This window comes from Pezoporus occidentalis, unplaced genomic scaffold (genome assembly GCF_034315485.1).
Source record: "Pezoporus occidentalis ecotype Australia unplaced genomic scaffold, CSIRO_AGI_Poc_V1 ctg45, whole genome shotgun sequence".
In the NCBI taxonomy this organism is placed as follows: Eukaryota; Metazoa; Chordata; class Aves; order Psittaciformes; family Psittacidae; genus Pezoporus; species Pezoporus occidentalis.
In genome coordinates, this window is record NW_026915780.1 from 7,813,166 (window position 1) to 7,841,082 (window position 27,917).

The window sequence follows — 27,917 nt, forward strand, 5'->3', positions numbered from 1 at the left end:
GTGTGTAGAGGTTGGAGGACTTCACAGCATCATGACCGAGGGGACTGGTTCTCTTTCCTGTTCTCTCCTTTGCAAGGTCACGCTGTTGACCCCTTGGGAAACTGGTTCAAGGAGCTTACTTGGCAGAAACCTGGTAACTTCTGGGTACAGATCAATTTCTATTAACAGGAAGATTCATATTTGTGTAACAGGGCTGGGTGTTCATCCTGAAGGGGACAGGTATTTGCAAATTCAACTGTATAAAGCTTTGACACGTTCTGTGTCACACAGGTATGTGATATAGCCTAGCTTTAGACGGACTACTGTTCATCAGGTCCACTACTGAAGCTTCAAACATTTGATGAGTCACCTTGTAGTTTAAGTAAATTTGAATTTAATGTGACTTTATAGAATCATAGAAAAGTTAGGGTTGGAAAGGACCTTATGATCATCAAGTTCCAGCCCCCCCTGCCATGGGCAGGGACACCTCACACTAAACCATGCCACCCAAGGCTCTGTCCAGCCTGGCCTTGAACACCGCCAGGGATGGAGCATTCTCAACTTCCCTGGGCAACCCATTCCAGTGCCTCACCACCCTCATAGTAAAGAACTTCTTCCTTATACCCAATCTAAACTTCCCCTGTTTCAGTTTGAACCCATTACCCCTTGTCCTATCACTACAGACCCTCATGAAGAGTCCATCCCCAGCATCCTTGTAGGCCCCCTTCAGATACTGGAAGGCTGCTATGAGGTCTCCACACAGCCTTCTCTTCTCCTTCAAGGGACATGTTTAGTACCATTGGGCCATTTACCATTTGGTCAAAGGCTTACTGTGATTTTTCAGAAATAAAATGAGAGCTTCAAATCCCAGTCAAATTTATAAAAGACAGAGGCTTTTATTAACCAAAAGATTGTAAGAAGAGATTAGAGAAGAGATTCAGGGCAGCCCTGTGGAGAAGGACTTGGGGTGTTGGTCGATGAGAAAATGAACATAAGCCTGCAGTGTGTGCTTGCAGCCCAGAAAGCCAGCCGTATCACGTAAGAGGAGCGTGACCAGCAGGTCGAAGGAGGTGATCCTGCCCCTCTACTCTGCTCTCGTGAGACCTCACCTGGAGTATTGTGTGCAGTTCTGGTGTCCTCAACATAAAAAGCACATGTTGGAACAAGTCCAGAGGAGGCCACGAGGATGATCAGGGGATTGGAGCACCTCCCGTATGAAGACAGGCTGAGGAAGTTGGGGCTGTTCAGTCTGGAGAAGAGAAGGCTGCGTGGAGACCTCATAGCAGCCTTCCAGTATCTGAAGGGGGGCCTATAGGGATGCTGGGGATGGACTCTTCATTAGGGACTGTAGTGATAGGACAAGGGGTAACGGGTTCAAACTGAAACAGGGGAAGTTTAGAGCGGATATAAGGATGAAATTCTTTACTGTGAGGGTGGTGAGGCACTGGAATGGGTTGCCCAGACAGGTTGTGAATGCTCCATCTCTGGCAGTGTTCAAGGCCAGGTTGGACAGAGCCTTGGGTGACATGATTTAGTGTGAGGTGTCCCTGCCCATGGCAGGGGGGTTGGAACTGGATGATCTTAAGGTCCTTTCCCACCCTATTCTATGATTGTAAACCAAAGTATTGCCTATGTTTTTGAAGTATTGATTTGGATTTTTTCAAGACTGTTATCAGTCTGTGCTATGAAAGATAACCTTTGTGCAACTACTTTTAAATTTTAGGAAACCTGGATTTGTTCATTACCTATCCTTTCACGATAGCTATTTTTGTAACGTGAATTGTATTAAACCTCACGAGATTGTGCAGGCATTATTGCTTTATTAGTGGTGTTTGTTGTCTGTAATGGCTGCAGAATTGTTATTTTAAGAAAGCAAATCTCTAAGTGTTATGCATGTTCATTTATTCATTATTACAGTATCTATCTTGAGTCTCCTGCTGCTTTGTTTTATCTTCTAAAGTACAGAACAATTATGTGTTTCTGTTCATTAACAACAGAAGAATGTATGTAAGGACCTTGCATCTCTCAGAAACGAGGGATTTCTAAATGCATAGTGAAGCTGGTTTTCACATCATGGAAGAGTATAATCTGATACTCTGGGCCTAGAATGTTGCTTCTGCTTAGATTCATAAATGTAATATTCAGACACCTATACGTTTTGAAAGAAGATATTGAAAGTGCTTTTTGTATTTGAATAAAAAAGTGACAGCCAAGCTGTTAAGTACAATGCCAAAGAAATGCTGATTAGTTGCAAGCAAGTACTTACTGGTTGGTTGTTGTCATTATTTAGTTGCTGTCTCTTCCAAAAATATGGGTTCCTGTTGCAGATTGACAGCACAGTTGAGGCTTTTCACTCCATGAAGTTGTCCTATCCAAAAAGGAGTCACTGCAACAGTCAACTTCAGGCCTGTGTTAATCTTCTGTTTGTGTATCTGCTTTCTTCCTTTGGTATCACACTATTTAGAAAGATTTTGGGAAGTTTTCTAAAATAGAGGAGCCTGAGACAACAAAGACATTGCTCATTTGTGTTTGGGCAATGAAGAGCGTTTCAAATTACTCTAAAAATTTATTATCTTTGGCCTGGTTTCATACTGATGGTGTCCCTTAAGTGACCTGAGACATGAGAGAGACGGGCTCTGGCCCACAGCTGCATCCACAACAGCAAAGCTTTATGCTCTGGTGAGGCTGGCTGAGCCTCCTCTCACATGGATCGTGCCGCAGTTGCAGCTGTGTTTTGAAAGCTGAGGTTTCTAGGATGTGCTTACAGGAGCTGTTTCGATTACACTAAGGATGTGCAGGGATTTTGTGCTTGCTTTCATCAGCCACATGTTTTCTCTGTCCCTATAAAATGTTTCTTGGGGAAAAAAACCAAAACAAAAATCCAGCTGGATTTTTGCTTGCATTTTGCAGAAGCCAGAGTTGTTGGTTGTGATAAGCTGTGCAGTGTTGAGAGAAGGAATAGCTTTGAGTAAAGAGCAGCACTGGATGTTCAGTGCTTTGTGTTTTACTTGTTTGGAGCACTTCAAGAAAGGAAATAGGCTCAAAGTAACGTGGGTGTCACCACAGCACCATGACATCAGAATGGCACATCTCAGTGGTTGTGACTTCTCAGTCTTGTAACTCACTGAATTACAGACTTGCTGCCTGTGGAGGGTCATGAATCTTGCCTTCAGGGGGGGGAGTTGGCCCATGTATTCAGATTAGAAACTTTCTCCATAGCGTGGCTTCACCTTTTAGCTTTACCCTCCTGGGGTTGCATTGCGGCTGTGATCGGAGGAGAGCAGGTGAGCGGCTGTTGCGGGCTGCTTGTCAAAGGGATGCCCTTTACATTCTGCCCTTTGCATCCTGCCCTTCTGACAAGCAAGGAGGATTTGCCACAAAACATGAGCAAGTGGGAGTGCAGGTGTGAGAGGTAATGGGTGGGTGAGTGTGTGTGCAGAGGCGAACACAGATGAGGGGAGAGGAATGACAAGGAGGGAGGAAGAGGGGGAGAAGCGCATATAGGAGTGAGAGAACACTTGAAAATCAGAGCTTTTGATTAAAAAAAAATCTAATACAGCTGTAATTATAGTCATGCTGCTGGCACCACCATAATATATATTTAATTAATCAAAAATGGTCCAACTTCAAACATTAGAATTCACGTTCTTTAGAGGTTCTAAAGAAACTGAGTAAATATTGTCAGCCGTGGTGTGGAGAGGGGGAAGGAAAAAGAAAGAGGGTTTGAAGTGAGTCACAATCCATTGTGAAAGGTACAGGAATCTGCATAAAAGAACTAAATAAATAGAGTGTGTAAAGGGTGGGGGCATGGAAGAATCTGCACCTACCTGAATAAAACAGGGTTGTTAACACAGGAATCTTGGCAAGCTTAACCAGAATTCTAGTGTCATGTTTTAAGAGACACTTTAAGCTCTCTCAGCTGTTTGTGGAGCAGTTTGTAAGAAAGCAAAGGAAGGCAGAGAGTATCTTGAAGGCCATCGCAATAATACAGAGGCTAGCCCTGAAAAGCGCTCTTCTACAAACATGAGCAAAATACAATACACACAGCCAAAGCAAGCCAAAAGGGGAGGAATACAGGGAGAAGTAAATTGAAAGTCTTAGTGATGTAGAAGTCCCATACATCCTGCCTTGCAACAATATTTTGTAAAGTGATCTTGTGGTTTAACCCCAGCTGGCAACTCAGCCCCACACAGCCACTCACTCACTCCACCCTGGTGGGCTGGGGGAGAGAATCAGAAGGGTAACAGTGAGAAAGCTCGTAGGTTGAGATGAAGACAGTTTAATAGGCAAAGCAAAAGCCATGCACACAAGCAGAGCAAAACAAGGGATTCATTCACCACTTCCCATTGCACAGTGTTCAGCCATCTCCAGGAAAGCAGGGCTCCACCACTACACTAGTTACTTGGGAGGACAAATGCCATCACTCCCGCTGTCCCTCTTTTCCTTTTCCCCCAGGTCTGCATGCTGAGCATGATGCCATATCAAATGGGATATCCCATATGGGATCAGCTGCCCCAGCTGTGTCCCCTACCAACTCCTTGATACACCCTCACACTGCTTGCTGGTGGGGTGAGGAGCAGAAAAGGCCTTGACTCTGTGTAAATGCAGCTCTGCAGTGACAAAACATTATCAACACTGTTTTATCACAAATCATAGCCCCATAGCAGCTACTGTGGAGAAAATCAACTCTATCCCAACCAAAACCAGCACAAGTGAACAATTCATTACTGTCATGTGTGCTAGCATCGAGACAATCTGCACCTAAAGTTACTTTGGAAACCTCCCAGGGAAGAGGCAGTCTACTCTCAAAGTTAGCACTGAGCTATTGTTTTCTGTCCTCTGACTCTGGGAAAACCAGAAATGAAGTGTCAAACTGCTGAGCACTTTGTTGGGGTTCCTCTCACTTTTGAGGCTAGAGCAGGCTGTTTCCCAAAATGCACAACTGAGGAGGGGGAAAGGGTTCCCCAAGTGCTTATGGTTACCTGTAAAATAGTTTCTAGTTTATCATAGAATCATAAAATGCCTTGGGTTGGAAAGGACCTTAAGCTCATCCAGTTCAAACCCCTCTGCAGTGGGCAGGGACACCTCACACTAGAACATGTTGCCCAAGGCTCTGCCTGACCTGGCCTTGAGCACTGCCAGAGATGGAGCGTTCACCACTTCTTTGGGCAACCTGTGCCAGTGCCTCACCACCCTCACCTTTGAGAGGTTGGAAGGCTGTGTTCAGAGGAACTGTGATCCTGATGGATTAAAAAATACAAAGTGAATCATAACGTGCATTGGTTTTCCCTCCAGTTCTCAATACTTACAGATGCATTAAACCAGCACACTATACTCTTAAGGAATCATTACACAGCAACATGTTTCCATTTAACTTGCTTGCCTCAAAATGCCTGCACCTCTTACCTAAGTCAGTGTCCAGCTGTCATTACTCAATCTGGGACTGAATCTTCCTTTTACAGAAAGATAAAAGGTGGCTATCATTTTATAAGACTTAGGAAGAATTATTGTCATTCTCAACAGATGTCTGTGCTGCTCATGAGGTTGCGTGCAATGGATTTGGTTATCTTGATGACATGAGCTCCCAAAGAATGCTTCCTCAGATGCATTTGACCTTTCGGGTTCATTTGTGAGGTCTCTTGCATTAACATGCTACATCTGTGAGTGTGTACTGCAAAACCAGCACTCACGGAGCAACTCTGCCCTTACAAGTCGGATGCTCTGTGCATTATCAAGGCTAGTTCGACAGCAACTGGTATCTGAAGGTAATTAATTTGCAGTCCAGCTGACTGAACTGGAAATAATAATTAAAGAGACATGATAAGTGGTTAGTACTTGAATTCTCCTGAGCTTGAATGTTACCACTTTTGAAGCATGATGTAACACTAATATGTTTCATTGAGCTTTTTCCCAAGAACAGGCTTGTGAAATGGTAACAGATGTATGCTCTAGGAAACTATCTCTTTGGTCTCTGTCTCTCCCCCTGCCCCCTTCTCTTTTTAGTTCAGGCAGTTAATCTACTGGGGGGAAAAACCTGTGAAGATGTTTCCTCCTTTTTCATGTGGTATATGATCTATTTCTGAAAATATTGAATGGTGTCTAAATGCTGTAAGACTGAGCATTATAGACCTGATATCCATACTTGCACCATGGCAAAAAGAAAGCCATCGACTGCAGAAAATGAAGAAATGAGTAACAATAAGGATTGTTTTTCCCCCTTTATTCTGGGCCTTGGGCAGTTATGCCTCATAAGTGAAGAATGAGTTTGACAAACCCTTTAGTACAGACCAGGCTGGTAAAATAAATAATACCTTGTTTTGAAGGAAAGTCATGATGCTGATGGGGATTCAGTTTTCTCACACTCAGAATCCCTGCTCCAGGCACCTGTGTGATGAGAAGCAAATGATGGACAACAAATAGGGTTAACTTATCTACTCCAGTTTCAACATTCTGAGTAAATTAGGCCTCTTCTTTTGAGCCATAAAACAGATTAATGTGACAGCTTGTAGCTCTTAATAGTTCCTTCAGAAGTTATCTGACAGTCAGCCAAGTAACTAAAACAAGTGTGTTGTGTCTTTGTTAGTCTAAAATTGATGCAGGTCTTAACATAAAGCTGTTAACCATTAAAGTATTATGGGTCATCTAGAGGAATGATTCTTGGCTGCCCCCATTGCTATGCATATGTCCTTTGTTGTGATCATGTTCCTCAGTTTTCTATGACAGTTTGACAATCCAGCTAGGTTAGTCTTTGGCTCCTCTGAAGGAGGAAGTCTATGAAGGTCACAGCGCGTTGCCAGAAATGCATCACTCTGGGTTTCCATGTGTCACACTAGGGTATTTTTCTGTTAAAGAGAATCTTGTCCTGTGCCCTCCTTGCCCTTGGTATTAGCCGTTTGGGTAATCTCTTTCTGTCTGCCATTATTTGGTGGTTATTTTCCATAGAAGTAGGTCCCAGGCAGGGAAAAATATAAGCACCAGATCCAAAATTTTCAGATTGAAATAACACCAAAAGCTCTTAAAATTAAGCATGGGCTGACTTAAGTTTTCTGGATTGTGCCCTAACTGCAGGACCTATTTATTTGCTGTAGCTTTTTTCATGAGTAGGGCTTCCGACACCTGCGATGAACACTAAATTTCATAACTCATACAAGGCTGATATAATTTCTTCATGTGCAGGATTGAGCCTGAGTAGAGAGGGAGCATTTCAAGGTCAATGTCCAAACTATTGACGTGTTTATTAATGTGTTTTAATAAGTTATATCTGCTTCTCAACTCTTCTGTCAGAAAAACCCACTGGCCAGTGTTTCCTGCTGTAATCATAAGCAGTGAACCTCACAAGCCCAGGCGTCTTTGGTAATGGAGTACAGTTAAGCTGTTACAAAGTGTGAGTTTATATATATTTATATATATAGAGAGAGAGATATATATTCTTAATTAGCTACGTAACTAAAATCCACACCTGGAGTTATATTTTAAACTGAGTACCTCCTAAATTCAGAGCCATGTAGTGCCCTGTCAAGCTATATTTGGAGAAGATCATTCTCTCCCCCTCATGACATAAAATACAAGTACCTTGACCATGTCCTTGACAAGTCCTCTCTTAGGACTTACTTCAGATCTGAACACAAGGCTTCAGGATGCACATGATTCAAAAGACATCAGCTCCTGTAGACTGTGACCACGGTGAATGAGTGGTTACCACTTCATGAGGATGACTTACTGGTTTCTTACTAGGATGTGGATGGGATGGAGAAGTGCTGCCCAGGACTGAAGTCAGAGCCAACTGCTCAGCTGACTGATCTTCCCTTTTCTGTTTCAGACATCCAGCATTTGACTCTGCCTTGCTACATACCTTTTGTTACTCTGTTCATAGTGGGTAGTGTTTGCTGCTGATGCTTATTTTACTGTATGCAACCACTGATTATTACAACAGCGCTGCTGTATTGAAACCTTATTCTCCCTTCATGCTTTAGCTAAGACAAAACCAGTTGCTCCACATAGAGTACCCAAATGAAGTATAGATGTAAATGTAGCAACACATAGATATTAAAGCATTTCCTACAGCTTCATTTTGCTCCTGGGAGAAGAGTTAGTTGGAGAGCATGGAGTTATACCCTGAATGTTACTTGAATGAGGATTGGAGTTCCCAGGGACTTGACACTAACAGAGTTGCTTTCTAACTTTTTTAATGAGGAAGAATTCCTTATTCAGCTCTGGTGTAGAGAAGTAACAGCTGCAGTGAACGCTCTGTAGGGTGATGGTTGGAGCCAGGGGTCTGAGAATGAGGTGTGGCTCCATTCAGGTCAAGGGAAAAGCATCTGTTATTTTCAGGATTTCACCCCCAATTCTTGTGCAAGCTTTAGTAGAAAGTGGCCAAGTCCTAGATTTCGTGCACCTTGCAGCTTCTCTATGAAAACTCAGGGGGGAAAGGATAGCTGGTTTGCACACGGCTTGGAGATTGTTAAAATGGTAGGTGTAAGCAAACTGCTGTCCTTTGTGATCTCTCTTTAGTTGCAGTCATGGTTTCAGTAGATTCCTCCAGCATCAGTGTACAGTTCCAGCATCGATCGGGATGCTCTGCAGATAATTGTCTAGCAGGTGGCAAAGTCGGAACTAATCCATCACTTGGTTAAATTCCACCTAGTCCAAATAATCCTGTTAGTAGCTGTTTTGCCCTTTCAGCAGTCACTTTAATTAATATTCAGGGCTGTGCAGGCAGTCAGGTTTCTGCCCTGCTGAAGCAGGAATTGTATTTATTAAATTAGAATTAACTCCTAAGGGTCTCTTTTGTCCCATGTCAAACACTCAGAGCAACCTCTCAAAAACTTGCCATCAGTTCATCACCAGCTTGCTTTCTGCTATATCTGCCATGACCATCTTGTCTAGTTTTGTCCCTTCCATTTAGAATATGCTGGTACTTCACGGACATGTGTGTAAATAACTTCTGAAATGGATGGGGCTCCATATGAGAAATTGTTTCCCATGTGTCTGGTTGCAGCATTAAGTTATAAGCATCAAATCTTTCTGTGGTGGTAAAGACACTTTCGGATATTCTGTAAGCAGGAATGTATTTGCAATATCATGAAGGCAATTTAGGAAGCTAATAGAAAATGCAACACTTCATGTGCAGACTTCTGAATGAAAACGTTTTCACCCAGGTCTTCAAAATGATCCTGTTCATTTTGTTTCAGAAGAGCATGAAACAAAGTGAATATGGATTTTCTACATTTGGTGACGTGTCTGCTCAAGTTGCCCTATTTGATTTCTTCTTGTTTTGGCAGCTTTCTGCCCTCTCAGGCTGCAACAACTCTGTTCTGATGAAATGCAGGGAACAAAAATCTAGAAAAAGCACTTCAAACTAGTTGTCAGATTCCAAAAAAATATGAATCCCAAGTTTTCACTTTGCTCTGGAAGTTCACAGTAGGCAAACTGTGATGTTTGCTAAAGATGGCTTTAGAGAGATGGTGTTTCTGTTGGGGTTAAATAACTTTTGACTGACTTGAAAGCAGGAGGCTTTGAGACAGCATTAAGTTCTTTAGCAGTGATTTAGGGACCTTTCTAAAATATGATGTTTCAAAGGTGCTGTTTGTTTTAAGAAGATAAAATGTTAAATAGATGACTTGCAATACAAAGACAAACCTTTTACGGGTTGGGGTGGGTAGTTTTGATTCTGATCTTCTCATGCCTTTGACTTGCTTTTGCCACAGCACTACTAGTGTGAGGTCACGCAAGTACAATTGGGTTGACTGGCAGAATTTCATCGGATCGTGAAATCCCGGGTTGGAAGGGACTCAAGGATCATCTGGTCCAACCTTTCTGGGCAAACAGAACTAGACTGGATGTCCCAACAACCTGTCCAGCTGAATCTTGGAAGTGTCCACTGGTGGGGAATCCATCCCTGCCCTTCGGGAGATTATTCCAATGGCTGATTGTGCTCACTGATAAAATTTTCCTCTTGTGTCCAGTCAGAATCTCCCCAGGAGTAATTCTGGGACAGGGGTCTCGTGTACAGTGCACATTTGCACTGTACCACTGTGGTCTGTATTTGTCTGTGTTTTACAACAAAGTGTAGTACTAGAGCCTGTATTCATTGTTTCCTCTTCATCGACTACTCCAGTCCTTTATTGCCTACCTCCGTGGCACAGTGTTGCCCAATGAAGTGCTTATTGCAGGTTTTATTAGTATTAGGACTGCATCAGTTGATGCTGCTTGGCAAACAGGGTCGAGCAGGCTACCTTGTGAGTTAAAAGTTCAGCACAGTCAGCAAGCTTCTAGGTCTGCATGGACAACTGGAGAGAGTTGCTTGCTAAGAAGCCTCAGCTGAAGTGCCCATGCAGAGCTCTGGGTGGAATGCTTGCCACAGATCTGCATCAGCTGATGTTTCTTTAAAATCCAATTGTATTAAAAAGATAAATCATATATAATAAGTAAAAAGGTAATAATAAATAAAAAGATAAATACTGCTGCAGTAGCAGTGGATGGGAAGAAATCATACGTTTATCTGTAACTTTGGTTTGTGAATAAATAGTATGGGAACCTCGAGAGATCACATTGAACTCCTGAATTTGTAATACTCCATTCTTACAGTATCTTCTTGCGTTTGCTGTTCTATATAACAGTGTTTTTACAGTCTGAGAGAGTGTCTGCATTCTCAGGCTGTTCCTTTTTCTCTTGCCATAAAGCGGTATTGCTTTGCTGACTTGTGCACACTCATCTGAAACCTCAGCATGACCCAGTCCCTGTTTCTGCTGTAAGAACAGGCACAGCTGAGTTTGTCAGGAGTGAAAGCCCTTATTGCCTGTGGTGACAGCCCTCTACCTGAAGATGTCAAGATGCAGAATAAATTCACTAGGAATTTTGACTATTTGACACCCCCCCCCCCCAGTGTGTCCATTCTTCACATCAAAAGTGTAACTGGGAAGGAGGAAAGAACACAAGGGTCAGAACTAAAAGGCTGAAATTGCCCTGAAAGGTCTTTTCTTGTAATCAGTGCATAATACACTGATTACACAAACATGGACTGAAATTCATCTCCCAAAGACTCTCCATCATTCCCATACCCAGGTAACCCAAATAAATGGGCTTTATGGCAAGGCTTGCAGATGTGTTTGAGGAGGTAGCCTGTGAATTCCACCTAGAGTTCTTTCAATCTCTCTAGAGCTCCCAGAATAGGGATCAGATTGTTCCTGTTTCCAGAGATAATGTTTAAATTCTGAATGCTGCCAACATGTGGGTGATGAAGGTGTAGCACTGGGTGGCTCTTGACAAACACCCAGTTCCTTTCAGTGCGAGCTTAGCTCTTGTAAATTCTACTCTCAAACATCCTTTTCCCTTCCTTCCCACCTTCTTCCTCACTATCCCTATTAACATGATGTTAATTTCTTCATTTTCTTTCTAGTTGCCAGGATAGCAATAGAATGTGCATAACTGTTGCTTTTATTGGGGGTGGGTTTTGTTTTGGCAGATGTTTATCGAACAAAACAAGATGAAAAGGCAAAGCCAGTTGCTTCTGCAGAATTCTGCGCCTGACCAACAGCTTTTGAAGGCTCTGGATGACAATGCTAAGCTAACCCACACGTTAGAAGAAGAAAGGCTTCAACACCAACAAAAGGTAAAACATCTCATGCAGAAGTCTTTGAAAGCCTTCTGAATGTCAGGAGTGTCATGTATTTGTTATGTTCAGAATTACTTGGGATCTTGTACCCATAAGAGTTCCCATCTGAAAACAAAACTTCAGAGAAGATTGTGATTCCTTTCCTCTGGGTAACTGGTAAGACCTGAGTACAAAACCTGAAAGCTTTTCAGGCTGAAGGCTCTGGTTTAAGTAAGTGTTTTACTCTGAATGCCAGTGAAGTGCATTAAGTCAAGTTCCATTAAGAGAAGAGATGTTAGGAGAGTATTTTGGACATTGAGTAATATAAAGGGTATTTTGGGGGGGTAAGCCAAGAAGACAAAGAGATGAGAGGCAGGCAGTTCACTGTAGTAATCTGGTCACTTGCTAAAGAAATGCATGGGGAAGAGCCAGATATACTGGAGTAGGGAAATGTTAGGTGAATGCTGCAAAGTGGTATTTATAGAACTAGGATCTAAACAAGTATGTTCTTTGAAACTGGACTAAATCAATCTCTAACTGGGAGAAATCACCATTGCTTCACTTAAAAGCCTGAAGACAAGTTTTCCCTTAGCTGTGAGGCCTGTTCTTAAAGCTCTGGTAACAGTAATGCAGGGAATAGGTAGACAGTTCCTGTGCTTTCATCAATGGAGCAATACTAAAACTGTGTATAATCTCACATGCTTCTGAATGAGTGTTTTGGAAGAATAATTGGCAGTTCATTGAAAACCTCTGCGTCTTTGGCTACTTGAAGTCTAGAGGAAAATGTATATATCTGGGGAGTTGGGAAGTGATTGATACTCTGCACCTGAATGCTGCCTTTAAACTGGATGTTCTGTAATTCACCCACTGGCATCTGCATGAGTTGAGACAAGGGAGTTTAAATAACCAACCTGTCAGAAGCAGTCAGTATGAGAACAAAAATGTCAGTGTTCTCGTGCTTCAAATGAAGAAACATTCTGAAATTAACTATGTGATAAAAGCTCTAGAAAGTAAAAGGGAACATTCTTATAGCTTAAGTACTTTGGAGCTAAAGATGTATTCTAAAGAAGAAATGAACCAAGTTGGGATTGTGATAGAAAATGTTGACATCTCTTAGAAAAATCTGTCCAGCTCTTGTTCAAAAATTGGCCCCTTTCTGGGACTTGTAGTTCACTTCTATAGTATAAAATCATGTTTTCAGGAGTAACCATACCTAATGGGTTAATTTATCAAAAGAAAGGACAAAAAGTACCTCTTACTGTAATGAATGCTATTGTTTGCCAATTCCAGATCAAAGAACTGGAAGAGCAGCTAGAGAACCAAGCTCTGCATAAGGAAATCAGTCGTCTTAAGCAGCAACTAGAACTCTTGGAAGAAGATAAAAAGGAACTAGAGCTCAAGTGTCAGCACTCAGAAGAAAAAGCTAGAGACCTAAAGCATTCAGGTAAAATCATCTAATAACTTTCATTTTAGAGGTACAGAGGTATGAGTGGTGTCAAATAGAATTATGCCTGTTTGAGACCCCAGAAGCGCTTGTGTAGCTGAGATCCAGACCTGTGCTTCACAAGGCAAAGTACAGCAGCTGCCTTCAACCACGGAACAGTCATGTCCACAATGTGTATGAAAGAATAACCCTGTTATTCTAACTCCTGTAAGCTATAGAAATACTGTTGTTAGGTTGCCCTGAGTCTTACAGATGGATTTGTACATGTGAATGGGTTTCTGTGTGAAAGACACAATCCTTCATATTCAGTCAAAATCCTCTTACCTAGTTTTAAAAGTAAATAAAACCCCAAACAGACTGTGGAGTCTTATGTTGTATGAATTGTAATAAACAATCACAGAATTATCAACCTGCCCAACTATTTAATAGTTTTACTGTAGAGGACACCAGTGAAAATAAACACGATTTAGCCCTTCATATTGACACGTGAGAAAACAACTTCTGCAGATGTGAGAGGGCCTGAGGGGTATTTCTTTTCTTTGTTTTTGAGCAGATACTTAAAATGTAAATGCTGCCTTCAAAACTCTACAAAGGGAGTTAACCAGACAAATCCAGTGGGCTTTTATGGCCCATATCCATGAGAGTGCTACATCTAAATCTCTTTTCTTATAGTCAGATATTTTGTTCCATGTCAAGTGAATGAAAGGCAAGAAACAGTCTTGCTAGCTACTGTGTCTTGTCTCTGCCCAAAGAATACAGGCAGAGAAGATTCATGGAATATTTGGGAGGGTAGAACTGTAGCAGTGCAGATGTTCATATAGTTATTGCTATGAGGATGGTGCCTGGCTTGCCTGAAGCATCCTGTCTATTGAATAAGGAAATTTTGGACCTAATGCTCTTTATTTAAAATTGGGTTTAAAAAGGGCCCTGGTGTGTGTAGCCTTGCAATAGGGAATGCAGGGCTATGGCTGTTAAGTATTTGATTGTGCCTTTGCTTTCAGTCCTTGTTCAGCTCAAGGCCTAAGGAGGTGCTAGTTTTAAATATGACACCTGCTCAGAGAAGCATTTGAGCCCCTATCAGAGGAGGCCAAAGTCCATATCCTTAGCTAAGACACCACATACAGCCGTGCTTTCCTGAAACAGATCCTCAGGAGCAGGATTATCTTTAAGCTGGTTGCAGTCTTGCTTGGAAGAGCTGCTTTGTGTTAGAGTTTTACGTTACCCAGCCTTAAAAATATGCCCAGGCAGCATATGAGTCCTTCTCAGCTGCCTTGGGAAAGATCTGACCTTCACAGCAGGTTCTTTCCTTCCAGGCTTATTTGTTCTTCAGAAGGGATTTATCAGCATAAAGATTGTACCTGGAATTTAAAGTGACTCCATTGATTATTTTTTTTCCCTTTTAAAATTTAAACCTAAATGTTAAAGTTTGTAATTTTAATTAGAATCCATCGTTATGACAACAAAGAACCGTGTGCCCTTTGGAAATCATATTCTGCCCTTCTGCATAATTCCTATTGTATTTAGGACAATTGTTAAGAATTTTTGTAACTAAAAGAAATTTAACTTCTTTTCCTCTGTTTCTGCCCTTCCTCAATTAATTGTGTTTGAAAATGTTTCAAGTGCAGAAAAGTAACATCCACATCTTAGATCTGAGGAGAGAAAGAATCTGTTCAGCCCACTGCCCAGTTTTGACCATTTTTATGGGGCAAACCCATGCCATCAGCAAGACAGAGATGAGTCTGGAAGCTCAAATTGTTCATTTCTTTCATCTCTGGTTAGTTCATTATTATTGTTGGTTCTTGTTAATTCTGGTTAGTTCAGGTTGCCAGGGCTTGGAGCAGCCTGTCTAGTGGAAGGTGTTCCTGCCCTTCCAACCCAAACCAGTCTGGGATTCCATGATTCATTTTCAAATGCAACCTCAAATAGGCCATCACAGGAATGTGATATTTTTTTTCCCTGCTCTATTACTTAATAAGAAGAATTCTGTGTGAGGGAGAGTGTCATTTTAGTTTGAAAAGTAACTCACGTTGGAGGTAACTGGTTTAATGAGAATCCTGTGTGCCTAAGACATTGTTCTTGGTAGAAAATGTACTCAAAAATAGTGCTTGCCAGCAGTTGTGTGGTTTAGTCTTGTTTGGTTTTCAGTTAATTAGTAGCTACTTTGCTTATACCCTCAGAATTGGCTTTTAGAGCAGATGTGAGAACCCAGAACTCACTCTAGTTTGTTTTATTGCTCTTGTGCAGTTGATGAACTTCAGAAACGAGTACAGCAGTCAGAAAATCCTGCACCACCTCCTCCACCACCGCCACCTCCTCCTCTCCCTCCTCCCCCTCCTCCTAACCCTATACGGTAAGTGCTTAAATAAGGATCACAGCGTCAATGCTTTGCTGAAGCAGAACACATTACATGAGCTTGCATTCAAGCAGGAAGAGTGTCTTTAAAGAAAAAAGGCTTTCTCCATCTATCTTGGGCTGTTTACCAGCAGGACATGCTCTGCGTTCCACCTGCCGACAGACTAACACCCTGACCAATTCTGAACAGTGCCTGCCTTGCCAAGCCTGACAAATAGTCTAGACTGTGACTTTGGAGGAGGAGGGATACCTGTCTGCTCCAGATTTAGGAGATTACATTTTTTCTATTCACCTGATAGCTGTAATTATAGACTTGTGAAATGCTTGTCTGAATCCACTGCTAAGAAAACCCTTTTGAACCAAAGGATATGTTGGATTACTGTATGTCACTTCCTGTCAGCTACTCATATGAAAATGCAGACTCCATTGAGTCCACACAATTGCTTTCATAAGTTAAAACCCCACATAAAATCACGACCCCATCATCAAGCAGTTTGGGGTGAAATTATCAAAACCAAGCCTGCTTTTTTGCAAAGAACAGCAAAAGACGTTGCCCAATATATGCTGTATCAGGCATTAGACCCAAATGTATTACCAAAGCCCTGAAGTGTGCTTTAGGGTTGGTTAATTTTAGGAACTCAGCTAATGTTCATGTTGTCTACTTGGTTTTAAACATAAATGGACTTCCATGACACTTTCTAACCTTCTGTAATGGAAATTACATACAGGAGTCTCAAACACTGTGTTAAGTATATGAATGGAGATGATCAGCAGGGAGAATTCATCCCTTTGTGCATCTTGCTTTGTTTTCAGAAATCGAAACTAAACATGTTCTGAACAATTATATTTGGGCTTTTGCTCTTTTTAGGTCCATTTACTCGTTTGGCTTCTTTCTTCTTTCTCACTAACATGTAGCATGAATTAACTGTGTGGGGATGTGGTGGGTTTTTGTTTTGTTTAAGTTCGTGCCCTTTACTATTTGAAATAGAGAACGCTATTCATTTTAAGCCCTATAGTAGCTAAATCAGAGTGTTTCCTTCATGCACTGTGATATTTATGTGCATACTTGGGCTTTGAGATGAATCATTCCCTTGCCTGGACTTCTACGTTTTGACTGTAGTGAAGGGATAATTATTTGACACTGTAAGAAGATTACAAACTTGGAGTTGGTGAGGAGATACTGATCACCATATTTAAGTGTCCTCTGGAGAATAATACTTCAATATCTACAGCTCTTCTTTCCTTTTATTATGCCAGAGCAGCTTCAATTTGTCATGTGTCACAAAGAGACACTGCCTTTTAATATTCAAATCTAGAATGTTTTGATTTGTGCCTAATGTCTGTTAAAAAGAAATAAATTTCTCTGGTGCATTTTGATGGGAGGCATTGTGGGGGGTAATTCAGTACATACATCTGCATTCAAGAACTGTTAAGTGAGTCTTTTGTAAGCAGCTGTATAATCAGGTATAAGCAAGCTGTTTGTGTGTCATGTTCAAGTTCATTCTAGCAGTGTGTAACACAGGACAGAATGTCAATCTGCAGTTTCATTTCCCCCACAGGTCTCTCATGTCAATGATTCGCAAGAGATCTCACTCCAACACCAACGTGAGCAAGAAGGAGAAACCTCCTCAGCAGGAGTCTGGTATGGCTCATCCTTTCTCAAGTCATGCACATTATTCACTAGATAATGCAGATAAAGCTCTTGAAAATGAACTGTGGGTACAGATAGAATTGTCAACATTAACTACTGCTGTCCATGGCCCAGTGTATTCATCTACCTTGCAGTCCAGAAATGTGACTGCAGCCCAGGTATACATGCTCTGAAATAGAAAGTGGTATCTCTGGCACTGAAGCTTTGGTCTCTCTGGAGTTGTCCAGTTTGGAGAAAAGGAGGCTAAGAGAAGACTTCATTGCTGTCCACAGCTTCCCAAGGCAGGTACATGGAGAAGGAGGTGCTGATCTCTTTTCCCTGGGATCCAGTGACAGGATGTGTAGGAATGGTTCACAGTTGCACCAGGGGAGGTTCAGACTGGATATGGGGAAGCCTTTCTTGACAGAAGGTGGTCAAATGTTGGAACAAGCTTCCCAAAGGTGGTTGGTGCCCCAAGCCTGTCAGAGTCCCTTCCAACTGAAATAGTCTGTGCTATTCTACTGCAAGCCTCTTGAGATCTCAGGTAAATTTGTGTAGCCATTGTAGTCATGTATGCCTCCACAACTGAGCTGGTGATCAGCATCCAATTTGCTTTTTCCAAATGGATTTTGGTATGAACAGTTTTTGATGCTGAGGTTCAAAAACCTTAAGGGAAGACCTAGCACTAGCTGTAACTGAAGGAAGTTCTGATCTTCCAGCTTCTAGCTCTGATGTTTATCAGATATGTCACTGAGTTGATTTCATTTGCAGATGTGGCAGAAAAATACCTCTTTTTCTCTTGTGGTTGTGTTTCTTACAGGCTCACAAAAGGCCCTGAGAAGATAAGCACTTTGTTGGGTATGGTGATAAGCTAGAGGGGTAGAACAGGATGGTTCAGTTTAGGCCCCATGCTGTTACACTGATGCTGTGCATCTTGTTGAGTTGTACCCTGGCAGTTTGGTACTGCCTGTAGTAGGTGAACTATAGCAGCATTAAGGGTCTCAACCTGTGCCTCTAAACTGGAGACACTACAGCATGTAGCTGCAGCTATAGTGTGTACAGGGCATTGGCCTTCCATAGGCTACCTGGAAGATGCAGAAGAACAAACCCAACAAGCATTAGGCAGAAAGCAGGTTATATACAGCATAATACAGGGGTGCTTCCAACTTCCAAATAGCTGCTTCTTTGTGGTTTCTTCTGTCCAGAGCCTCTCCACAGAGCTAGTTTGTTAAATGCTTCAGTTTTCATCCCTCAATTCATATCTTGCAAAATCACCTTTTGGAGTTGACTGTAATGCTAATCCTTTAATAATACTGGAAGCCCTAAAACAAAACAGAATCTTGCACTGAGGTGGCTCTGCATGTGAAGTAACAGCTGAAATTGCTTTTTATTGTTCTTAATGGAAGCTGGAAACTTAGTAGGTTGAGAACAGGAGTTAAGTAGAGATTTACAAATGATCATGAGTGCCTGAAGAGTCAGAGCTAGTTAGACAGGCACTGCCAGTTAAATAAACAAAGCTTTTCTTGCTGTTTCTCTCTTTCTTCTGAAACAGCAGGAGTTTGTTTGTAGTGAATTGCTTAACTCATTTGCTGCCACTTAAACAAAGAAGGGGGCTGCAGAAGGGAACCTGCTGAAATTATAGGTGTAGGATATAACTGTTAGAGAAAAAAACACTGTTAGCAGACTGCAATGGTATGCAAGCATGGCTGGATTGGTGGAGGGTCCAACAGGCAGAATACTTCAGTTCCTCACCTCACAGGAATGGGATGACATGGGGAATCTTTGGGACCTGGTTACCAGGCTGAGAGAAGTAAGATTGTTGGTCTGGGTAAAATAATTGGAGAAGTGAACCTACATATTGAGATCTCTGATGAAGAGTCAGTCTTATCTTTCAGTAAGTTCAGTTCTTTTGCCTTCATTTACCACGTTTCCTTACCTTGGAGCATCCTTAGTGTTTTGATTGCACCTCTTTGTTGAGACCGTTACAAGCAGTGATTGCAGGAAATTCTATGAAATTCTCTACACCCCATTCTTTCATTATTTATTAGCAAACTGTAACAGTTCTGACCTTTCTTCAATCACATCTAAACTGCTTTTTCTCTTAATAGTTGAGCTGTTCTTAAAATAAAGATAAAAAAGGGGGAAAGTTCTTTCTTGATCTAGTTATTATATCCAACTTGAAGCTTGTTTTGACCCTTGTTAAGGACTTAGAATGAGTGGTTTCTATCCCATACCACCAATTAAGCTTTTATATTTGAAACAGCCTGTTTGTGAAATTAAAGCCTGACATGAAATTACCTTGGAATACAGAAACTGCATTTCTATGAATCATCAATAGTACCTTGACAAGTGAGCGAGGGAAAGTCTATTTAAAATTCCTCTTACATAAGGTACAGCGTTGCAGCTTTGAATAGTGTCAACCCTATTTCTCCATGTATCTGCTGTAAGTATTCTTCCCCCCCACCTTTTGGCATGTTAAGTGTCTTTTGTTACATTACCCAGAACACTGAGAAGTTAACAGGTATTGTTTAGGTTCGTCACGCAGCTTCCTGTTTCATCTGAATCTTTTTCAGTCTTCATGCTGAATCTCTTGAAGAAGCAACCATTCCCTTTCATGGTATTTAGGTTTTGCCTTTTAACTCGATGCAGGGTTCCTTAAATGTGTGGGTTTAGTTCAATGGGGTTCAACTGTGTGTTGTTTCAGCAAGGTTCAGAAACCCATGAGAAATAGGAGACATATGGTCACTTTGTGATGGGTTGCATGAGGCATTATCAACTTGTCCCATGTCAGTGAAGCTGTGGAGATTTCTGCTGAGCCACGGTGGAAGTGGGGCTGTGTTCTTCAGTCTTTGGTGCTTCAGCCAGTAGCACTGACCTTGTGCAATTCCCACTTAGAGGAGCTCTGTGTTTTTCAGCATGTGGGCCCTACTTCTGTCTCAGCTTCTGCAGACACTGTGGTTTGTTGTTTGTGAAGTCCATGGCATGATCCTCAATGTGTGGATTGGCATTTTATACTTGAAGAACTTGAGACGCTTTAGTTGATAGCAAAGATTGCTCCTGTGATGCTGTGTCCAGAAACTAGAGTTCCTGATAACTACAGATGAGGTTGCTTGTTTCTGCTACCATAAAGAATCCTAGAATGGTTTGGGTTGGAAGGGACCTTAAGATCATCCAGTTCCAACCCCCTGCCATGGGCAGGGACACCTTCCACTAGACCAGGTTGCGCCAAGCCGTGTCCAGCCTGGCCTTAACTGTGTATCACACAGGCAGGAAGACCTACTGCACCAAGTATAACTAAGTACATTGTGTATATAAATGCTGTTTCACCATTAAAACTAAGTTATGATTATGGTAACTGGCTGTATATGGCAAGCAAGCTGTTTAGGAGGCTTTTAACATGTTTATTCCTTTGTGATATTTCTCTGTAGTTTATATCTAGAATGTGATAATCCTCTTTGATTTCTGAAGCAGGTGAAGAAGTTACAGATCTGAAGAGACAAGCTGTTGAAGAAATGATGGACAGAATTAAAAAGGGAGTTCATCTGAGACCAGTGAACCAGTCAAGCAGGCCTAAAACAAAGGTTTGGAATAAACAGCAGAGCAGTAATATTAGCTAAGTACAGTAATTTACACTGAAAAATAAATTGCCATTTGCCTCACCTTGATTTTGAACAAAGTTAACTAGAGCAGCATATATCTAGAAGAACAGAAGAAGAAGTGAAGCCAACAGTAAGTAAAAAGAATCCCAGTTTCTTTGACACACAAAGGAACTGAAAGCAAACAGGTTCCGAGAAACAAAAAGCACAGGCAGAATAACTGAATTGAGTAAAGGGGTGATCAAGAAGTAGACAGTATTTAGCAGTATTTATTCCTGTTACACAGTACTGAAGACTAATACCTGAACTTGGCTACAATAAGATATTGCTTACCATGTTCAGAAAAGCATAATCTTTATGGATAGGCTGTGATTCACAGGGTTAAGGGTGACTCACAGCCTGCTAAGTCTTCCCATCATCCATATAAGATAGTATTTTGGATGATAGCCCATGAGAGGAGAAAGCAGAGGAGCATAACACAACTGTGTGCCTGCATGTGTTCAAGTGCATGCCATGTCTGTCTTCAAGTACAAAGTCTGTCATGATCCATTTCACGTGGTTTTTAACGTGTTGTGTTTGTTTACAGCCAGAAACACCAAAGCCCTCCGAAAGTGCAATGAAAGAATTAAAAGGGATTCTGGTAAGAAAACTTAAGAGTTTGTATTTCAGTTTCTTCTCGTTGAGCTGACAGGGCCTTCTGCCCAAAATAGCTGAGTGTTGGAAGCTGCTCCATTAGTGTTCTGGTTTAAAGCTGTAGAGCAGGTTTGGAGTGAATCCACCAATTCCACTTTTAATTTTGGTCCGACTGAAGGATTGGGTTTTTGCTTTGCTAACAGAATTTATGTGGGAGAAAACTAGCCTGCTAACTGCTCTGGACGTGTATGTTCCTGCCACTAGAGGGGATGTTACAGTCTGCACCTGCCATGGACGCTCTGGAGACATTCCAAGTGCTCACAGTGGGGATGCTTAGGGAGGGAGAGGCAGCCAAGTATCTGTGTCTAGTCTGAAGTGAAGCCCTTGGACTGCGCATACAGTAGGTGTGGGGTTCTCCTCATCAACTGCTCTGAACTCCTGCTCCTGAGTCACCCAATTTCTTGATAGGGTAGGCATAGTTTAAATAGAGCAAGAGTTCTCTAGTCTGTCTGCATGTGAATGTGTAGAAAACATTGATTCTGAGTAGCTGTCCATATGCCCATTTATCACTAAATACAAACATCAGGCGTGTGTTTGGTCCTGCTCAGAGCAATGTGCTAAGGTTGCTCCTGTTTTGTCCTTTACTCATACAGTGCATTGCTTATTTAACTGATGGCTTCATTTGCACAAGTGCTAAAATTGTATCAGTCAGAAGGAGCTGTAGTTCTTTCTCCCTGACCCTGAGGCTTTTGAATTTGAAGTGTAACTTTGGCACATCAGGTGAAATTTTGCCTTTGTAAGGTGAAATACAGTGACATTCTGCCTGCATTGAATCAAAATCCTTCGCATCCACTCTACAGAAGGTAGGGCTAATCATTCTGACCATCTGTGGTAGCACCTAAACAGCTCTTATAGAAATAACTTCAGTGTTGTGTTGGATGGTGGAAGACTAGAGAGTAAAGAGTGTAGCCACAGCCTGTGCTGTGATTTAAAATCATGAGTGTGTACCACCGTTGTGTTAAACTCACAGTTCAGCAGTCACATGAAAGCAGGGGAGGAAGAGAAGAAATGATCTAGAGAGCCACCAGACCTTAACACTGAGCACTAATTAGAGGGACACATAATTAAATGTGAAGGTAAATAGAAAAGGAATAAAACGCCACACGGAGGTTATGTTTAAAATGGAACTCTGTAATTACAGGAGTAGTTTGATTTGATGTGGTGAGCTGTTTGGACCAGAGAGGGTTGGGCTGAAGGGTCCTGTTGAAGGTCCTTTCCTTTTCTGATAGCTCTTTAATGTCTTTGACACTGTACCACAGACATCAGGGGAGACTTGATCGATTATGTACTTAAGAGGGAGCAGAGAGAAACCTGCAGTCACTGCCCTTCTGTATCTGGCTCGTTGCTTTTGAGCCCTTCAGGATATTTGCAGTGTGAGACAAACTGTATAAAATCCAATTCCAGTCTATTCTCGAGACCGATCATTACGCACAGTCAGACAACAAACATGGGGGTGGGATGTGGTGGAGCAAACATTTGTTGTTACTCCGCTAATTGTGCATTTCACATAGGCCTCCATCTAATTGTTACACACAAACCTCATTTATGCTCTGTAAATTGCAGAGTTTGAGGGACTCCGTTGCTCAAGTTGCTCTGGTATGTGCATGTTTGTAGGGATCTGGAGCGTGCTGCTGATTATTAATGTCCCTGCTCAGTTCAAGTTCTAATAGTTGCCAAAGAGAACACTTGAATTTTTGGGGCAGGGATAAAGAACAAGTTACTTTGCTGGGATCCCAAGGCAGCACAGCTTTTGCAGCTTGTGATGCCATTTCTTGTTGTCAGTTGCTATTTCTGCTCAGCAGTTATGTGCCTGTCAACAAAAGATGTTAATATTTAGTCCCTGGAAAACCACTGTATGAGTCAGACATGTTTTGGAACATGTATTCTGTATGTAGGGGAAGATTTAGATTACATCTTAGGAACAAATTCTTCCCCATGAGGGTGTTGAGGTGCTGGCACAGGGTGCCCAGAGAAGCTGTGGCTGCCCCATCCCTGGCAGTGTTCAAGGCCAGGTTGGACAGGCCTTGGAGCAAGCTGCTCTAGTGGAAGGTGTCCCTGCCCGTCGTGTGTGAGGGTTGGAACTGGATGAGCTCTAAGGCCCCTTTCAGCCAAACCACTTGATTATTCTATGTTTAAAAAACTTTCAGCTTGAGATCTAGCTCTGTCCACATGAAGTACAAGGGCACAGGGTGAGGGTTATGGCAGATGAGCTAGATACAGGATATAATAGCGTGCTGCAGTTGCAGCTAATATGTATTGACTTCTGCATATTCATGTACGTACCAGGATGCAGCAACACAGGATCATGCTAAAACATACATCATGTAAAATATAGATCTTTGGCTTTTTGCCAAAAGGTTAATTCTGGGCATGCTAATGCTGTAGCAGGTTTTTTATAAGATCCTTTAAATGTTAAGATAGAGGCAGTTGGCAATTCCCTGCAAACATCAGAATTTGTTCATTAATGATCCAGAGCATCTTTCTTAAGCCTGATATCAATCTTCTAATATGTAGGTAAGTGTGGTTAATCCCTACATCAGGAAATCCAAGTAAGGGGAGGAGTGGTAAGCCAGTCCCCAGATGCTCACTGTTGCACTAAAGGAAGAGCTTTGCACTCTGGTCTAGAACTGCAGTTGCTTTTATGCTGTTTAAAAGGTGCACGTGGGATGTTTGGCAAGGCACCACAGTGTGTCCTCAGCTTCTCATGCCTGTTTCTTGCTGTAGGAAACACTGAATAAATCCACTAGTTCCCGAAGCTTGAAGTCCCTCGAAACAGACAGCAGTGAAACAGAGCTGGAGCGAGTGCTGCGGCGCCGGAAAGTGACCACAGACCAGGACAGTGGCAGTAAGTGGCTGGACTCTTTGTAGTCCTCTTCCTCTCCCTGCATTAAGTGACTCTTGAAGCTTTACTTTCTCTTCCAGACCATTGCCATTTCAGCCATTCTGGAGAACTCTGCTTACCTCTGCAGTGACTCACTTCCCCATCGCTCCTGCCGCTTTCCATCCCCATTTTCTCCAAGAGATGCTTCTGTCAGGATTTCCTGCGCACGCAGCCATATAGACACAGGTTACTCTGTCCTGCCTGGAGCTCAGACATTGTTACTGGAGTTAATAGTCTGAGCCTACTGTGAAACAAGTAATGGTAACCAGACAAACGAGGGTTTAGGACTGATTTTGAATCAATCTCTTCTGCAGAGCAAGGTTCAGCAGTTTTTAAGCTATGCTTTACTATCATTTATTGACCTTCTGCCTGATTAGAAACAGTCAGTGCAAGTGTAAGCCCATGCCAGAGTCGATGCAGGTGTAACTAGTTTCAGTGTCACTGCATGGTTTTAGCTTGGACTTCACAGATAGAGAGTTCGCTGAGTACTCACTAGTATGAGAAGAGGCTTTTGTGCTGTTGGGCTGGTTCCTGCTCCAGCTGCACATCTGCTGGGAGAGCATGGCCAAATTGTGACTAGTTAGTGCTGTGTGAGCAATGGGACTTACCATCGCAGAAGGTAAAGGGGTTGAGTGCACAACTTGATGTACCAAGCCCTGCTCATGGTACAAGACGGGGCTGATCTTGGTGGGGAGAGCAGAGGCTGTGTGGCATACTGTGTGATACGGTGTTTTGATCCTCTCCATTCACTGAATGCTGTTTGTTAACTGATTTCTGCAGTTAGCTTGAATTCTGCTGTGCTTATGTGTTGTTCCTAGACCAGGATACCAGAAGCATTAAACTTTCTTTGGGTTTTAGGTCCCACTGGAATCTTGGCCACATCAGAATCAAAATCTCTGCCTGTGCTAGGTTCTGGAGCCAGTGCTGCACAAACAGCCCTGAACAAGAAAGACCTGGAGGCACAATTCACTTCCCAAGTTCCTGACTCAGGTCCCACCTCTAACCAGCTTAAGGGAGTAACAGGCTGCAAGCCTACACTACAGTAAGTAGAATGTGGATCTCTGGATGTGTTTTAGTATCAGATCTGTTTAATTGGTGAATTTTGAATGTAACTTCACTGAATCATGGAATGGTTAGGTTAGAAGGGACCTTAAAGCTCATCCAGTTCCAACCCCCTGTCACGGGCAGGGACACCTTCTGCTAGAGCAGGTTGTTCCAAACCCCATTCAGTCTGGCCTTGAACACTGCAGGGGTGGGCCAGCCACTTCATTATGTATTTATTATTAGGAAATATACCCTATTATGTTTTTAATTTCACATAAATTTAATACCAGTTTTGGTTAAGAGGATATGATCTTAAGGTCCTTTCCAACCCTAATGATTCTGTGATTCTATGATATACGTACAGTCTGCAGCTGGTTACCACTGACTCCTCAAAGAATCTGAAGTCTCACATGGAGGTAGAAATTGAATTCTCTGAGATGAAGTTATTTCCCTGTAAAATCTGTGAATATTCTTTAAAAACCCATTCATCTTCTCTGCCAAAAAAGACAGCTCAGGGTTTTAAGAGGAATAGCAAGGTTCAGGGTTCTTTCCATGTCCTGAAGAGGGATGATAGTTACACAGTTAACTTTTGATTTAAAAAAGGCAGTTCTAGCACAGTATGTTAAAAACTAGAATCATGCAATCCATGCTGGTCCGTGTACAGGGCAGGTCCTGTTGGACCCAAAGAAGTCCTCGCTATTACTCTTAAATGTTTGCTGGTGAAAGCTCTGAATTAGCCGGAAATCTCAAGATGAATTCTTCAAGAAACCCCAAACCAACATATAGTTGGTGCTGCATTTGCACAGATGGGCAGCAGAATCTTTTGTCATGACAGCCTGAAGATCCAAAGCATCAAAGAGTTAAACCTGCTTCAGGAATACTTATTACAGATATATCTCCTGGAGGACTGGTTTGTTTTACAACAATACCAAGCTCCTTTTGAAATTGGGCTGTGCACTTGCTTCAGTTCCCTTGTCGGGTTGTTTGTCAGTTTGTCACTGCAAGAAAAGGGAGTGGATGAGACAAATCAGATTGGCAGAATATTGTAATCGTGGTTAATTAAACCTCTGGTTTCCTGCTCTGTCAGTAAGAAAATACCACCAGTACCAATTGTAGCAAGTCTCCATTGCTTGGATCAAAGGAGCAAGTCATGACAAATGAGCTGGAAATTCAATTCCCATCTATTTTTATGGGCTGGTGTTTGTTTCCCTCTCGTGCAGGTACTTCTATCATTTAGTTTTGGATGGCTAAAGAGCCCAATTTCCTTTTGTGCTCTGCAGTTTTATTTCCTTCACACCAAGTTTTAAAAGCAGAATGCCTTTTCCAGTCATGTGTATTTTTCCTTTTGATTTCATCTGAGTATTCTTAAAAGAAAGGCGATCTTCATTTGAATTTAATCCGAAAGATGACGATTGGTTCCGCAGCTAATTTGACAGGAGTGATGCCATTGTGTTTTCTTGAACTGCTACCCTAACAGAAAGGTGAGGCTGTTCCTGAAAAATACCGTGTGTGTAGTTTGTGGATTTCTTCAGTTTTGAGCAGATAACCTTAATCAGAAAAACAGCAACTCCTACCCCCTTTTGTCTACCTTTATTCCACCAAACTAAGTGGAAATTGCATTTACAAGAAAGGAAATGAAATAATTGCAGGCCCCAAGGTCTTGCAGAATGCGTGATGAATTGACAGTGAAAAGGATCTTGTGTTGACAGTCACAGTTGTTATGTGTTATAAAAGCATACGTGAAGCTCAATTTATTTCTCAGCTTGCCTATTCAGTGACATCCTGAAAGACACATTTCACTTTAATTTATCTGTTTAAAGCATTAAAACAAATGCAGTGGGCCAGATTCCGTAGCGCTGTGGGGCATCTTTGCAGCCAGCCACTGGTGTAAGCCTGCTTAATTGGAAAGGTTCATCCTTGAGGATGGTTTTACAGCAAGAGAGAAGGGGCTGTGGCTCTCCTACTCTGCTGCTGGGCTGGCAGGGAGGAGCAGAGATAACCCAGATGCTTTTGCAGTTACTTTCTCCTGGGTACTGTCTGGACTCCAAGGTGTGTATGTGCTGTTTTGAAACAGGGCTGATGTGATGCAGACATCAGAAGGAAGTTCATTTGTCTGACAGCATGGCTTTGTGGTTAGGCAGCGTTCTGGGCTTCCCTGGGTCCATCTCTACCTGCGGTTCAGTCTGGATCAGCAGAGCATCTCTTCATTGTCCATGATTTGCCATGCTTTGATTTGTATCCTGGAGTGCTCTTAGTGCGTAAACTGGATCCCTGGACTCACTGGAAGACTGAAACTAAGCCAGAAGATGTGATCCAGCCTGTAGGGGCTGGCCCAGGGGCCATATCAGAGCTAGTTCAGTGAATAACCCCCCTGCACTGACAGGACACTGGTCTGAAGCACAGGCTGTTTCCCTCTACATGCCTGCTTCTCATGAACCGCTCTTTCCCCAATTAGGCCCTGGTACAGGTAGCCGAAGTGTCAAAGGCACACAAAAGCTTTATTGTAGCTCTTCTCCTTATTCATACCTGAGGTAAGAGGATGCAGCTGCCTCATCATTTGCAATTCCTTGCAATCTGACAGAGGTGTGACCTGCTTTGACTGTTTGCAGCAGCCAGTTTATAGCACAGCAGAGGATTGCAGGTCCCATACTGTGCATATTTATTCCTCTTTCTTCACCCAGATCTTAATGTACAGCTTCCTATAG

At 42.2% G+C, this 27,917-nt stretch overlaps 1 protein-coding gene across 6 annotated transcripts in view; it reads left to right on the plus strand.

Annotated features, from left to right (window-relative positions):
* Positions 1–27,917, plus strand: part of SHTN1 (shootin 1) — a 65,636-nt gene that overhangs the window by 30,078 nt on the left and 7,641 nt on the right. For 3 of the 6 annotated variants that reach the window (XM_062635348.1, XM_062635351.1, XM_062635352.1), the window contains 8 exons: positions 11,444–11,590; positions 12,863–13,016; positions 15,261–15,366; positions 16,928–17,010; positions 20,467–20,579; positions 21,181–21,234; positions 24,012–24,132; positions 25,027–25,210. In XM_062635348.1, coding sequence (XP_062491332.1) covers positions 11,444–11,590; positions 12,863–13,016; positions 15,261–15,366; positions 16,928–17,010; positions 20,467–20,579; positions 21,181–21,234; positions 24,012–24,132; positions 25,027–25,210 — 962 coding nt within the window. Of the gene's footprint in view, positions 1–11,443; positions 11,591–12,862; positions 13,017–15,260; positions 15,367–16,927; positions 17,011–20,466; positions 20,580–21,180; positions 21,235–24,011; positions 24,133–24,209; positions 24,355–25,026; positions 25,211–27,917 lie in introns of those variants that run through there. The other 3 variants (XR_009967893.1, XM_062635350.1, XM_062635349.1) reach the window with 3 other exon arrangements.